Below are 12,412 nucleotides of genomic sequence, written 5' to 3'. Positions count from 1 at the left end.
CTAAGAGAACAGCATCAGCACCAGTCTCCCAGTTTTGCTGAAACTGATGGTAGTATCAGTCAAGGTCTTATAAAACTTTATTGAGAAAAATTGTTTCCAATATTTGATTTGGGAATTCATCAATTTCTCTCAAGGGGCAAGCAAAGGATAACTAAGAAAGCTGAAAGAGGGTAGATTTAGGTTAGATTTAGGTTAGATATTAGGGGAAAATTCATCACTATGAGGGTGGTGAGACACTGGAACAAGTTGCCCCATCCCTGGCAGTGTTCAAGGTCAGGTTGGATGGGGCTTTGAGCAATCCGGTCTAGTGAAAAGTGTCCCTGCCCATGGCATCGGGGTTGGAACAAGGTGATATTTAAGGTCCTTCCAACCAAAACCATTCTATGACTCTATGAAAATGTACTATTGGCTGGTTTACATTTGTTAGACTCTGGCCTATGTCTCCAGACTACAAAATTATAACATTTTCCAGTTAGCAGCCTACCACAAAAACCAGCAACAGGTACACAAAGAGCCTTAGGCTCAACTACAGAGTCACTTTTCATCTGTCCAAGATGAGCTACAAGGCATGATCAGCAGCTGTAACTCCTTGAATACAACCTCAAAGTATTTTTCAAGTCTCACAAATGAGGTTTTGATTAACTTATGAGGGGCAAAAAACATACTGCATGCATTAACACTATCATCACATGACTATCATTCAGCTATCACTTCATTGTATATGCAAGCCATCTCATCACCTACACTTCTGGAATTGAATGTTCTTAATAAACAAACGATTATTATTAACTTAATAAATGCAAATGAAAGTAAAAATATATTATGGACTCCAGGTAGATGAATGCAATGAAGTAATACCTTCTTAATTCATTCATAACTTTAAAAGCTTTCTTCATGTGCCATGGATTTACTGTAACAGGGCAGTGAATTTCAGTGTTATCATCTTTCAGATCCAAGGGCTTCTGATGGCAAAGTTTGGTACATCTGGGAAAAAAGAGGAAAAAAAAAAAAAGGAGTAAGTTAATGCTTCTGCTAATCTCCAGTTCTGTCACTCATTTTCTCCAGCTTCATCTTGGGGAGGAAGAAAATATTTACACTTTAACTTATTCTTTACTCCAAGTAATCTTGGTTTCCCTATTACCAACAGTATAAGTTGGAAAAAATGCAAGTGAGGTTGACAGAGGCACTCAGGGCTAACAGTAACCTCCAGTAAGGAAAACATGAAGATGATGCCCTAGAATATGTCCAATAAGCCATTATGTGAGAGGAGAAACAGAGATTTTGGGAAGTTTTAGCCTGGTGCCTACACAGATAGATGGTGGAACACAGCATCCATCACCCCAGCCTCTCAATGCTTTCATCACCTGAAAGAAAAAAACTGCCCTCTACTCTTCCACCAGGACCTTCCTCACCCGTTCAGGCAGCTCCTAGCTCATTTCTGACAGGAAGACCACATGATGACTACTATAATTCTCCAGGCTTTCCCTAGCAGCAGCATAAGAGTATGAGAAAAACTGGGCAGTTTTGCAGATCCACCTGATGTTTTGAAAGGCAAGTGACCAACCTCTTAATTTTTCTTACTCTCTAAAACACACTCAAAATACCAAGAGAACAAATTAGCAGTGTGAAAAATCATGAGCTCTATCTACAGGTACCACTTTCTGTAAGAAATACTCAAGTTCTACAGACACTAACTCCTATAGAAAAATGATTATGCGCACCCCTCCATCTCTAGGACTGTCCACACAGCAAGTGGGTTTTTCATGCCAAGCCAGTGAGTTTCGTGTTTCCAATCACAATGTTATTCTTACAAGGCAAATTGTGTTGTTATAGTACTTAGAAAGAAACATCAGTGACGTTTTCACTTACAGTATTGTAACTCTATTCCTGAACCTGTGAACTGGAAATAAGGTCACTGAAGTCACTTGGTGACTTGGCAACTGACTCTTAGTACATCAGAGATCTGAATCCAAATGAAACTCAACCTTACTTGCTTTAGGTAAGACTAGTCAAATTGAACATATGCATTGGCTCCCATAATACCAGTCTCTCTTCTACCATACCTAAAACGGTTTATTTTGGAATGCTTTTAAGAAGCTTAAAAGAAAAAGTCAACAATACATTAAGATTTTAAAGTAGAACCCCGTGCAAAGTTGTTGGTTCTACTTTTCATGATTACAAAACTATCTACAAAGTTCTGGAGCAAAACACCACGAAAGTGCATCAAGCAACAAAGGAATAGAAAAAAGTCTCTGTAAAACACCAGCTAACAAAGTAAAGTCCAACTACAGAACTCAAAGTATCACCAACTTACAATATTGGCACTATGAAACTGCTATGAATTAAAGTTTCATGCTCAGTTTTGAAAATTATACAACTCATTACTGACAGGGTGCAAGTAACAGACGGCAATTTTGCATCAATCAGGAAAAAAAAAGTTACATGTTATAGAGCACATACACATGCTACCGCAGAGGTTACAAAAAAAAAAAAAAAACAACAAACCCACGACCTATCTAGCAAACACCTTCAGACTGAATATTACTGTTCCAATTATATGACATATCTAGCGATTGGCATTCAAAAAAATTATATATTGAAATTAATAACTCCAGGAAACATTCAAAACTAAGACTAACTGTGAGCAAGAGATCCAGCTTTTATTTATACCATGGACTTTTCAACTCGCATCTTCTGTGGCACCTTTTTACATCCTAGAGTAATGCATCAGATACTGATGTATACTATCTGCATATGTATACAGACTATATACACATCGCATTCAGATATGCAAGGAAAAAAAATGGTCGGAGTTGCCTGTAAAGAGCTATCAAGCAACCTATAGCTGGAGAAGTTCCTATGAAGCATAAATTCATTTGCTGAAGTTTCATTAGTCAGTCACAAAGGATGACTTTGTTTTAAGGTAATGAAGCCTACCAGACCATCAGTCATATGCCTTCTGTTTCGAGAACTGCTAGTCCACTTTAAGTTACTGCAATCTCTCTTACCATTTTATCAGCTGGGTCAAAGCTGTCTGCAGCTGGTTTGTTCTCAAGAACCTCAACCCACAGCATACCTGAAAACTGCCTTCCGAAGGCGCAGGATGAAGCTACGCTGAACTGTAGCATATAAAACACTGGATGGACCCAACTGAAATGCAGCTATAAATACGTGGCTTGCATAGCTCACTGCTACTAAAAAAGATGCTTAACTAGATAACCAGAAAACCGAGAGCGCGACGAACATGACTGCTGAGTCAAACAGGGAGTAATTCGGGACCGCATATGGAGGAAGCAGAAGGAGTGAGGGGGAGGAGAGAAAAAAAAGCAGCGCGTCCCCGCACGCTGGAACCCGCCCGGGAAAGCGGCGGGGCGAGGGGGGACCCGCAGCCCTGCCTGCCCGCCCGCGGGGGCCACGGCGCCCGTGGCCCCGGCCCAGCCCGCCCGACGCCCGCCCCGCACACACCGCCCGGGCACCGCAGCGGCACGACGGGACATCGCGAACCAGCCGGCGGCCGTGCCGGCCCTGGGGCGCCCTGTCCCACCGGCACGACACACCGGCTCCGCCGCCGGGCCCTGACACGACACGGCACGACAGCATTCCCCCGCCAGAGCCGCCGCCGAGGCCGGGTCTGAGCGTGGGTCCCTCCCGCCCGCTGGCATCACTCCCCCCGCCACCAGTACCGAAGGGCCCGCGCGGGGCGGCCACGCCGCGGTGCTCGCTGCTGGGCGGCTGGGCCGGCCCGGCCCCGCGCCCCCCTCCCACGGCACGGCACGGTGCTCCGCACAGCGCTGCGCTCTGCGCCGCTGTCCCGGCGGGCTCCGGGAGCCCCGCAGCCCGCCCTGCCGCAGCACTCACACGGGCGGCAGCAACATCTCCATCGCGGCTCCGCTCAGGCTTCTTCCGTGCAACGCGGGCGCGGCGCGCTGCCGCCAGCACCATGCCAGCTGCCGCTGCCCCGCCGCGGGGTGCCAGCTGCGCCCGACCGGCGGAGCCCCCGCTACCCGCCGGGAGCCGCCAGCGCTGCCCACTTCCGGGTTCCCGCCCGCGGGAGGGCGGTGGCAGGGACGGGCCGCGGCGCGCAGGCGCGGCGCTGGGGGGCAGCGGGGGTGCCGGCCCCTGTGAGGTGAGGAGAGGGGCTGCTCCCCGAGTGGCGCTGGGGACCCCGGTCCCGAGTGGGCGGGCTGCCCCTCGCCGGAGCCTCCCGCCTGGGGGCTGTGACTTGCTGCCCCTCGGTGGAGCGGCCGCGTACCGGGGGCTTTAGGAAGGGAAGGATGGGGTGCTGCTGGCCTTCGTTGGCAGAAGCATGGCTTTCAAGTGGCCGGAGCCTGGGAGCGATGCCTTCTCGACCCTAAGACAGATGAGCGCGCACCTCCCGCCGCCCAGGAGAGCAGAGGCTTGGGTCGGGCCGGGCGCACCCCGCTGTCTCACAGGGGGCCACTGCCCACAGGGTGCCCCGGCCAGGGGGACCTCGGCCCAGGGTGGGTGACTTGGGGCACTTGCGTAGGGATGCAGGGGTGCTTAAGTCCCAGGAACCGCGGCTTGTGCTTTTCTATAAACACCACAGGCCTCTGTGACAAGACCCATCCCCAGGTGCACACTGTGGAGGACTGTCTGAGCTTCGTCCCAGAGCAGCCGTGGAGTTGGCCTGACACCGGATCAGGCAGATGGCTGCAGCTTGAGCAGGGGCCAAAGCAAAGCCTGAACGTGCTTTGAGGTGAAGAAGGATGCTGCAGTTGAACAGGCTGCAGCGCTGGTGCTCTACTTCCCAGTGACCTGTTAGATCTCACCTGTTTTTATTCGATCCTGTCCTGCAGAACAGCAGCTGTGCCGCTCAGAACAGCAACCCTCCTGTCTATATTCATGCTATCAGAAACGTTGCTGACGTTGAGCATTAAGTACTTGAGTTGCGTTTTAATGTTTAATTCAGTAGCCTCTGTGATGCAGAATGGCAAAAAGAAACATAAACAGGACAGTGATCTATTTCAAATGTGTGCCTTTATAAGCAACACTAATTCAAGCAGTGATAAAAGATACTACTTAAGCAACTTCTGACTTGTGACATTCAAGAATAATTTAATGTACTTAAACCTCTGTATGTTACTTTCTAAATCTTACAGGGTTGTGTAGTGGAAGATGTGTTTAGCAAGCTGAATGCAATTCAGGCATTTAAATCTGATAGCATCCGTGAAAATAAAATATGTCTTCACTGGAATAAGAGATTTTATGTTGACAAAGTAGCTCTGGAATTAATACATCTGTCACTAACAGACCAACACTATTTTTCTGAGAGTGAGAGGAGTTTGAGAACAGCAAATTTGAGTAGAGGGCAAAACAGAAAATGGCAGGTGTGTTTCAGGTGAGGAATATTACAGACGAATATGTAAAGCCTTCCCCAGTGTTTCCAATAAAGTCACAGGTTATTAAAACTAAATGTATTTTACTTTGTCATTTTCATGTTTGCCAATGTAATAATATTCCTTCCTTTAAAAATGTCATTTTATTTTTCTCAGTTTAACAATCTTCTTTCAATACACTGTGATGTTTGGTCTGGGAACGCTTCAGAATTATTTCAATGGGTTTCCACTGGAGGTTTCTCTAAATTAAATAACTGTTAATTGTCAGTGCCTGTTTTTACAAAGTCTGTGCTTCGTAACTGCAAAATTTGTCTCTTCTCAAGAGACCATTAGATTTTTCTCTAGGTTGTACTGGAGAAGACAAGGTACTTGTTAAAGATTTGAAAGATGCAACTGCTTGCAGGGCAGTCTGCTCCAAAGGGGCCAGCTAGCAATAATGCACTCCAAAACGGAGGTTTAAAATTCAGCTGGCTCTGTGTGGTATCATGTCAGTGAGTTCTGGGTTCCTAAGCAAGTCTAGCCTGGGTAGATCAGAGAGTTGCTGACAACTGTCACATCACAATTTCAGGTTTCTGTGCCCCCACAGTAAATGCCTGTTACTTTGTAAGACAAGGATCCTAGCTTTTACTGATCCATAAGACCCAAGTGAATCCTACTAGTAACAGTGTAAGGGTTCACATTAGATTATGAGGCCATCTTAAACTTGTCTGAAACCTGTTGAGGGTTTTTTTGTTCACTACTCGCATATAGCTCCTGCAAGCCCATAGGCAGCTGGAGATTCTAGTCCTTGTTAACATGGTAGAACTGTTTAATAACATTCATTCTTAAATAAACATTAAGCATTTTCAACCTGAGTCTTCTTTTGTTTTCTGGCAGTGTTGTTTTGGCTTTTGAGCCAAACTTTTAATGTCAGTTGAAGCAACTTCCGTGATGGAGAACATCAAAATAGGGCAGGGTTCTATTTTTTTTTTTCCTAAAATTATGTCTTTGTACTTTAATAACACTGAAAAGAATCATGAACAGCTCAAACAAAAAAAGACTGAAGCCAAACTGTGTTATGTATTCATGGCAAAACAACTTCTATACCTACCCATGAAAAAACACATCCTTTAAATACAATGTTTGGATTTTTATGGGATTCTGACTGATCCAACACCTTTTCTTAGAAAAGAACTTTCAAAGAAAAAATACATTTACATATGTGTGTGGGTGTGTATCTATGTAGTTTTGAAAGGAAATAGGCTACAGTTCTTAACTATGATGAAACACCTGCCATTTTTGTTTATGCTGCAGCAATTCAGATCACTGCATTTACTGAGGAAATTCCTTGTCATGTTTAGGAGTGCCACTGTAACAACTGTTGGTACTTTCCCACTTGTTTAGAGAGTTCCAAAGGAACGTTGCCAACATTTATGATTGCATGGTTCTTTGGATATATTGATACTAGAAATACTTTACTATTGAAATCCTGATGCTACAGGTCAGTGAAGTACATCTACTGAAAATGAAGCTATGCCAGCAAAGCTCTGCTTTTCAGCAAGACAGTTCCACAAATTACACAGTCCTACAAAAGGAATAAACAATCCTGGTAAAAATGAATGTAATTGCATGTATACACAGTGGTTCATATGCATCTTTAAGGGATCACGCACCTTGCTGACATGGTCATGTTAAAAGAAATCTGAATTAGATTTAGCCACACAGAACACTGGAATAAGTTCTTACTAATATTTTTGACAATTGCAGGTAGACAGACCACTCCAAAAAAAAAAAAAAAGGACAAAAATACATGTGTAAGAACATTTACTCTTTTTTAACATACTAAGTTATATCTTCTTAATGATGTGGGCAGAATGCTTATAAGAAGATGCTACTAAGGCTGCAATTCTTCTCATGCAAGAGGAAGAAGACAGGAAGGGGCCAGAATTGAAGGCATAAGTACCTCTCTGTACTCCTGTTGCTTCAAACAGAAAAACAAGGTTCTTTGTCACTTTATTAGCTGTTAGGTTATCCATTATATTTGCATCTTACTGAATTTAGTCATGGGTAATTTATTTATAAAACGTATTTAAAAATAAGTACATACTTATCCAAAATATTTCAGGGCACACATCCATTTTTCCCTGCATGTTTCACCCCCAGTAACATTACATCCAGCAACAGACTTGCAAATAGCTAAAGCCCCTGCATCTAAATTCGTCCACAAGGACCTCTGTGGAATTCATGACAGGACTTGAGGTCAATACAGACATTAGGTATTACTGCATTTTTTGTCTAAGACACCAGTAAGAATATCAGCATTAACCCAGCATTAACTGATCTTGAAAGACCTCACTCTAGTGGAAAAGACTTCTGCTTCCCCAGAAAAGTGGATCGTTTTAAAATTTCAGAGGACCACTGAGCTAAGGACATGAATGCAGTTGAGAAGAATTACACTGAAAAGTAATGTGAAAAGGAAAAGCAAGAAAATGCATGCAGCAGATTGAGATAGGGACCAGATTGCAGAGGGATTGCAGAGGAATATGTACTGGAGAGTAGGCAGTGAGAGAAAAAATAAGACGTGTAAATTGGGAATGTGAAATAAGGAATAGCAAAGCAGCTGCTATCAAAAATAAATTGTACAGTGACCAAAACCAGTTAAATACGATTAAGCATGGATAAAAATATTTAGCCTTTTCTAGCATTATTCTTCTATGTAAGAAATTGCTGCAGCACTAAGAATGATACACACTTAATGACAATAGGTGAAGGGTAAAATTTACTCTGTTAAATTTACAGACCTTATAATGATGATGATGGAAATTAGTAACTTAGGACTGTTTTTTCAGTGTTCAACACCAGACATGGTGTAATTTCCAGAAAGACTTATGTCACACAGTCTAGTAAACAGGCTTTAAACAGTTTTGGAAAAGAAGGGCCAAATGGTGTGACACTTCTGAGTCCTGCTTAATGGAGAAGTCAGGTGCTTGTTGTCAGTTCTGAACAGTGCAGAGCTCCTGGTAGATGACAAGTTCATTTTAGTGCCACAGAAAAAAGAGGTTCTAGCTCAAGTAAGCGTTATGAATGGAAACAAGTGTTGATCATGGCCTTGATTCATATTAGTACTTCAAATTACTGAAATGCAAAGCAGAGATCTTGATGAGCAGATCCAAGTCCCAGTGATGTGAAGGTTTGGATTTCACATACGGTGTGTCTCTGAGATGACTATGAAAGAAGTGGACCAACTCCTACTCTGAAACCTGTAGACTTGAGTTGCTTCCTGTGCACTGGATAAGGCAATCATGTCTCTATGCTGAGTGGGTTCCATTCACTGAACAAGCAGAAAGAAGCAGAAGGCCCATCAAAAATAGATTTCACCTTGTAGCCATGTGATCATGATGCAAAGGTAGCGGCAGAAACCTGCAGCAGGGATTTCCTGGGGAAAGCTGCACCGTCCCAATCAGCAGCAGACAAAACTGATGGTGGAGCTCCACATTTAAACACAGATACCTTAATAAATACGATCTGCACAGTCTTTGGGTACAGCCTACACACACACACACAAAGGATTTACAACATTGTTTTTAACAAAACATACCATGCAGATAAGCAGGACCATTACAGTAGCCTCCTTGTTCACAGAGGTCACCTCAGTCATTGTTTTTTGGTTTGGTTGCTTTTTGTTGGGTTTTTTTTATCATTTTACTTTAAAAGAATGTAGATGACTATTTTGTTCATTCATACTTCACTTGTTAAAACATTGTTTTCTTGAAAAAAATGAAGCAAAAGTAGTTTTCATCATAGGTATGAACTGGAAGGTACTATATCTCACAGCCCAGAAATCCAACCATATCCTAGGCTGCATCAAAAGAAGTGTGACCAGCAGGTCAAAGGAGGTGATCCTGCCCCTTTACTCTGCCCTTGTGAGACCTCACTTGGAGTACTGTGTGCAGTTCTGGTGTCTTCAACATAAAAAGGACATGGAACTGTTGGAACAAGTCCAGAGGAGGACCATGAGGATCATAAGAGGGCTTAGTACCTCCTGTATGGACAGGCTGAGAAAGTTGGGGCTGTTCAGCCTGAGGAAAAGAAGGCTGTGTGGAGACCTCATAGCAGCCTTCCAGTATCTGAAGGGGGCCTACAAGGATATCAGAGAGAGACTGTTCATTAGGGACTGTAGAGATAGGACAAGGGGTAATGGGTTTAAACTTAAACAGGGAAAGTTCAGGTTAGATACAAGGAAGAAATTCTTTACTGTGAAGCTGGTGAGGCACTGGAACAGGTTGTCCAAAGAAGTGGTGAATGCTCCGTCCCTGGCAGTGTTCAAGGCTGGGCTGGACAGAGCGTTAGCCAACATGGTTTAGCGTGAGGTGTCCCTGCCCATGGCAGAGGGGTTGGAACTAGATAATCTTAAGGTCCTTTCAACCCTAACTATTCTGTGATTCTATGATTATCAAATACAATGCCATCAAAGTCCATGTAGAATCATAGAATCATAGAATAGTTTGGGTTGGAAGGGACCTTAAAACTCACCTAGTTCCAGCCTGCCTCATGGGCAGGGACACCTTCCAGTAGACCAGATTGCTCAAAAGACCCATCCAATCTGGCCTTGAACACTGCCAGGGGTGGAGCATCCTCCATCACTTCTCCATCACTTTCTCCACTCAAACAGCAATACTGTAAAATAGTCCTAATCACGTCAATCAACTAATACACAGCCTTTTGACAGGAAAAGAGATACAGCTCATTCATTAAATTTACACTTAAACAATTGATATGCTGCCATCTAGTGCTTACTGAATGCACAATCATACAGAGCAATTTACTGATTGCAGTAGTTCTTGGGGTCTATGATTGGCCTATAGCAAACCAACAGTTAAACTCACCAATTTGCATGTAGTCATGCATGTAGTGATCTTACCTAAGAACAATAATTGGGGGGCAACTTATACTCTGAAAATGATGCTGAAAATATCAATCTGAATATGTATTGTTTCATATGCATATAAACCACACTGGAGGAAAAGTATTTGCAGTCTACAGAAGTGGAGGGGGCATTCAGCAAAAATGAAGTACGGTGTAGACAGTGAAAAAGCAAGTGGAATATAGTTCATGCATTGTACAAAATCTTTTGCTGTACCAAGAGGCAATGAAATCAAAGACATTAAAATATTTAAAGATTATATTCAGGGAGTCACAGCAATAACAATCACATAGGTGTAGTTACTGCATATAATTTTGCATAGACAGGTTGTTCATCCAAAGTGAAAAGCATATCAAGCTGCTGTTCAAGAAACAGAATAAATCCTCATTTGAAATAGTGGTGTTTTGTTGCGTGTTTTGGGAGGGGTTGTGTGTAAGGAAGACTAGAAGGTATTGTGAACTCATTGTAAAGATTAAGGAAAGAGATCAGGATCATTACACAGTTCTGCAGAATGTCAATTAAAATTGGACTTATTTAAATAAAAAAAAAATTAAGAGGAAATTTAAGTCAAAGACAAAAGCATGAAAAGGTTTAGTCCAATAATTCTGCTACAAGCAGATGCTCATAAAATGAGTAGTTTGTTATGGTGTTCCTGGAAAACAATTTTCATTGGTATCAGGAAAAGCCAGTTTTAATATGTGAAGGAAGAATATTGTGATCCAGTCTAATATACTGGGAGAAAAAAATAGGTACCCTCAGCATGTAAAATATTGAAAAGACTACCTTGTCAGAGTGCTAATGTTTAACCATACAGGCTAAAAAGTTAGCTTATGCCAGCTAGTTCTCATCAAGTCTATTATATGTTTTTCAGACAAAATAGTAAACGAAAAAATGGGTGGAAAAAATGGTAGAGGGAAAAAAATATTTCTTCTTTCAAATTTCATCCTCTGTCTTTATTTTATCAGTAGTTTTCTTGAGCTAAATTATCAAACATTCCTCCTTTTTAATGAAAATTATCCTAGATAGTATATAACCTAAACCAAACATTTTCTGAAACAGCTCTGCATTTCCCTTTATATAAGTCAATGCTTGTCACAGTGTGATGACTTTATAATACAATCTAAACAGAAATGTGAATTTGAAAAATCAGAAGAAAGTGAAAAAAATCCATAGTTAAAAATTATTCTTCAGAAGGAATACTTTTCGCCCTGCAAATTAGGTATTTGCTTAAACCCTAAACCGTTTAAAACTCCAAAACTCTTCTTTAGCACAAAGTGAATAATATACATCATAATGCTTCTTTCCAATGTTTGATTTATCCTTTTAGTGTGTATTTATAAAAATAAAAATTAAATTGATGAATTCTATCCCTTCTTTAATGTAATTTTATTTGCTTTCGAATATAAGTAAGAGTGCCCGTTGGGTTGTTCGCAATTCTTCCATTCAGTGTTACATTACATCCTTTGTCTCATCTGCATTAAGCAGCCAAAATTGAGCTGTACTAACACACAGCTGTACTAACTTTTATCTATCTGTTTTCATCAGTCCTATCTCTGGACTTTGTTATGGACACATTAGACATTTTGCCGAATGATTTGTACTAATAGATTAGCTGAATTAACCAATGGCCACACTGTCTCCAGCATTCAAATTTGTATATTAATTGGTGAAAGACTTCAAGAGTTTTTTATCCCAGTGTAATGCTGTTCTCTCTTCAATAGCTTGCACTTAAAGGCCACAGAATTTTTAATGGAAATTTTACTTAGAAAGCCAAAGTTCATAGGAAGTGGCAGGTTTTGATTACATGATTACCATGTACAAACAGCCCCATGCTGTTCACTACAAAAAGCTTACACTTGCATGATGTGAAAACCTGAAACCATATGTGGAGAGAAAGATTAAGGTTCCTTTATTTTAAATGTATTCAGCAGTGAACTGTTTTTTAATCTCCATAGGATTTTTAAAACTTACAGAAGCTTGAAATCAAATACGTACCTGTGACATGTCTGTCATTTGAGGCTAGAATATAGACTGCTCTTACTGCAGTATGACTGTCAGGACTCTTACAACAAATTAATGCAAATAAAACTGTCTTTACTGTTATTTCTACCTTTTCACTTCCCAGTTGTATTTTTAGTCATGCAGGAATCTG

At 41.8% G+C, this 12,412-nt stretch overlaps 1 protein-coding gene across 1 annotated transcript in view; it reads right to left on the bottom strand.

Moving 5' to 3' along the window:
* KLHL2 (kelch like family member 2) overlaps positions 1–4,035 on the bottom strand; it is a 60,117-nt gene extending 56,082 nt beyond the window's left edge. Inside the window, exons 1-2 of the mRNA XM_065693951.1 lie at positions 3,859–4,035; positions 859–984 (exon numbers count right to left, since the gene is read on the bottom strand). Coding sequence (XP_065550023.1) covers positions 859–984; positions 3,859–3,881 — 149 coding nt within the window. The 5' untranslated portion in view covers positions 3,882–4,035. The remainder of the gene's footprint in view (positions 1–858; positions 985–3,858) is intronic.
* Positions 4,036–12,412: the final 8,377 nt, after the last annotated feature.

Source organism: Lathamus discolor, chromosome 1, assembly GCF_037157495.1.
Source record: "Lathamus discolor isolate bLatDis1 chromosome 1, bLatDis1.hap1, whole genome shotgun sequence".
Classification (NCBI taxonomy): Eukaryota; Metazoa; Chordata; class Aves; order Psittaciformes; family Psittacidae; genus Lathamus; species Lathamus discolor.
Note: the sequence above shows the minus strand (reverse complement) of the source record. Positions and strands in the feature narration are given on the sequence as shown.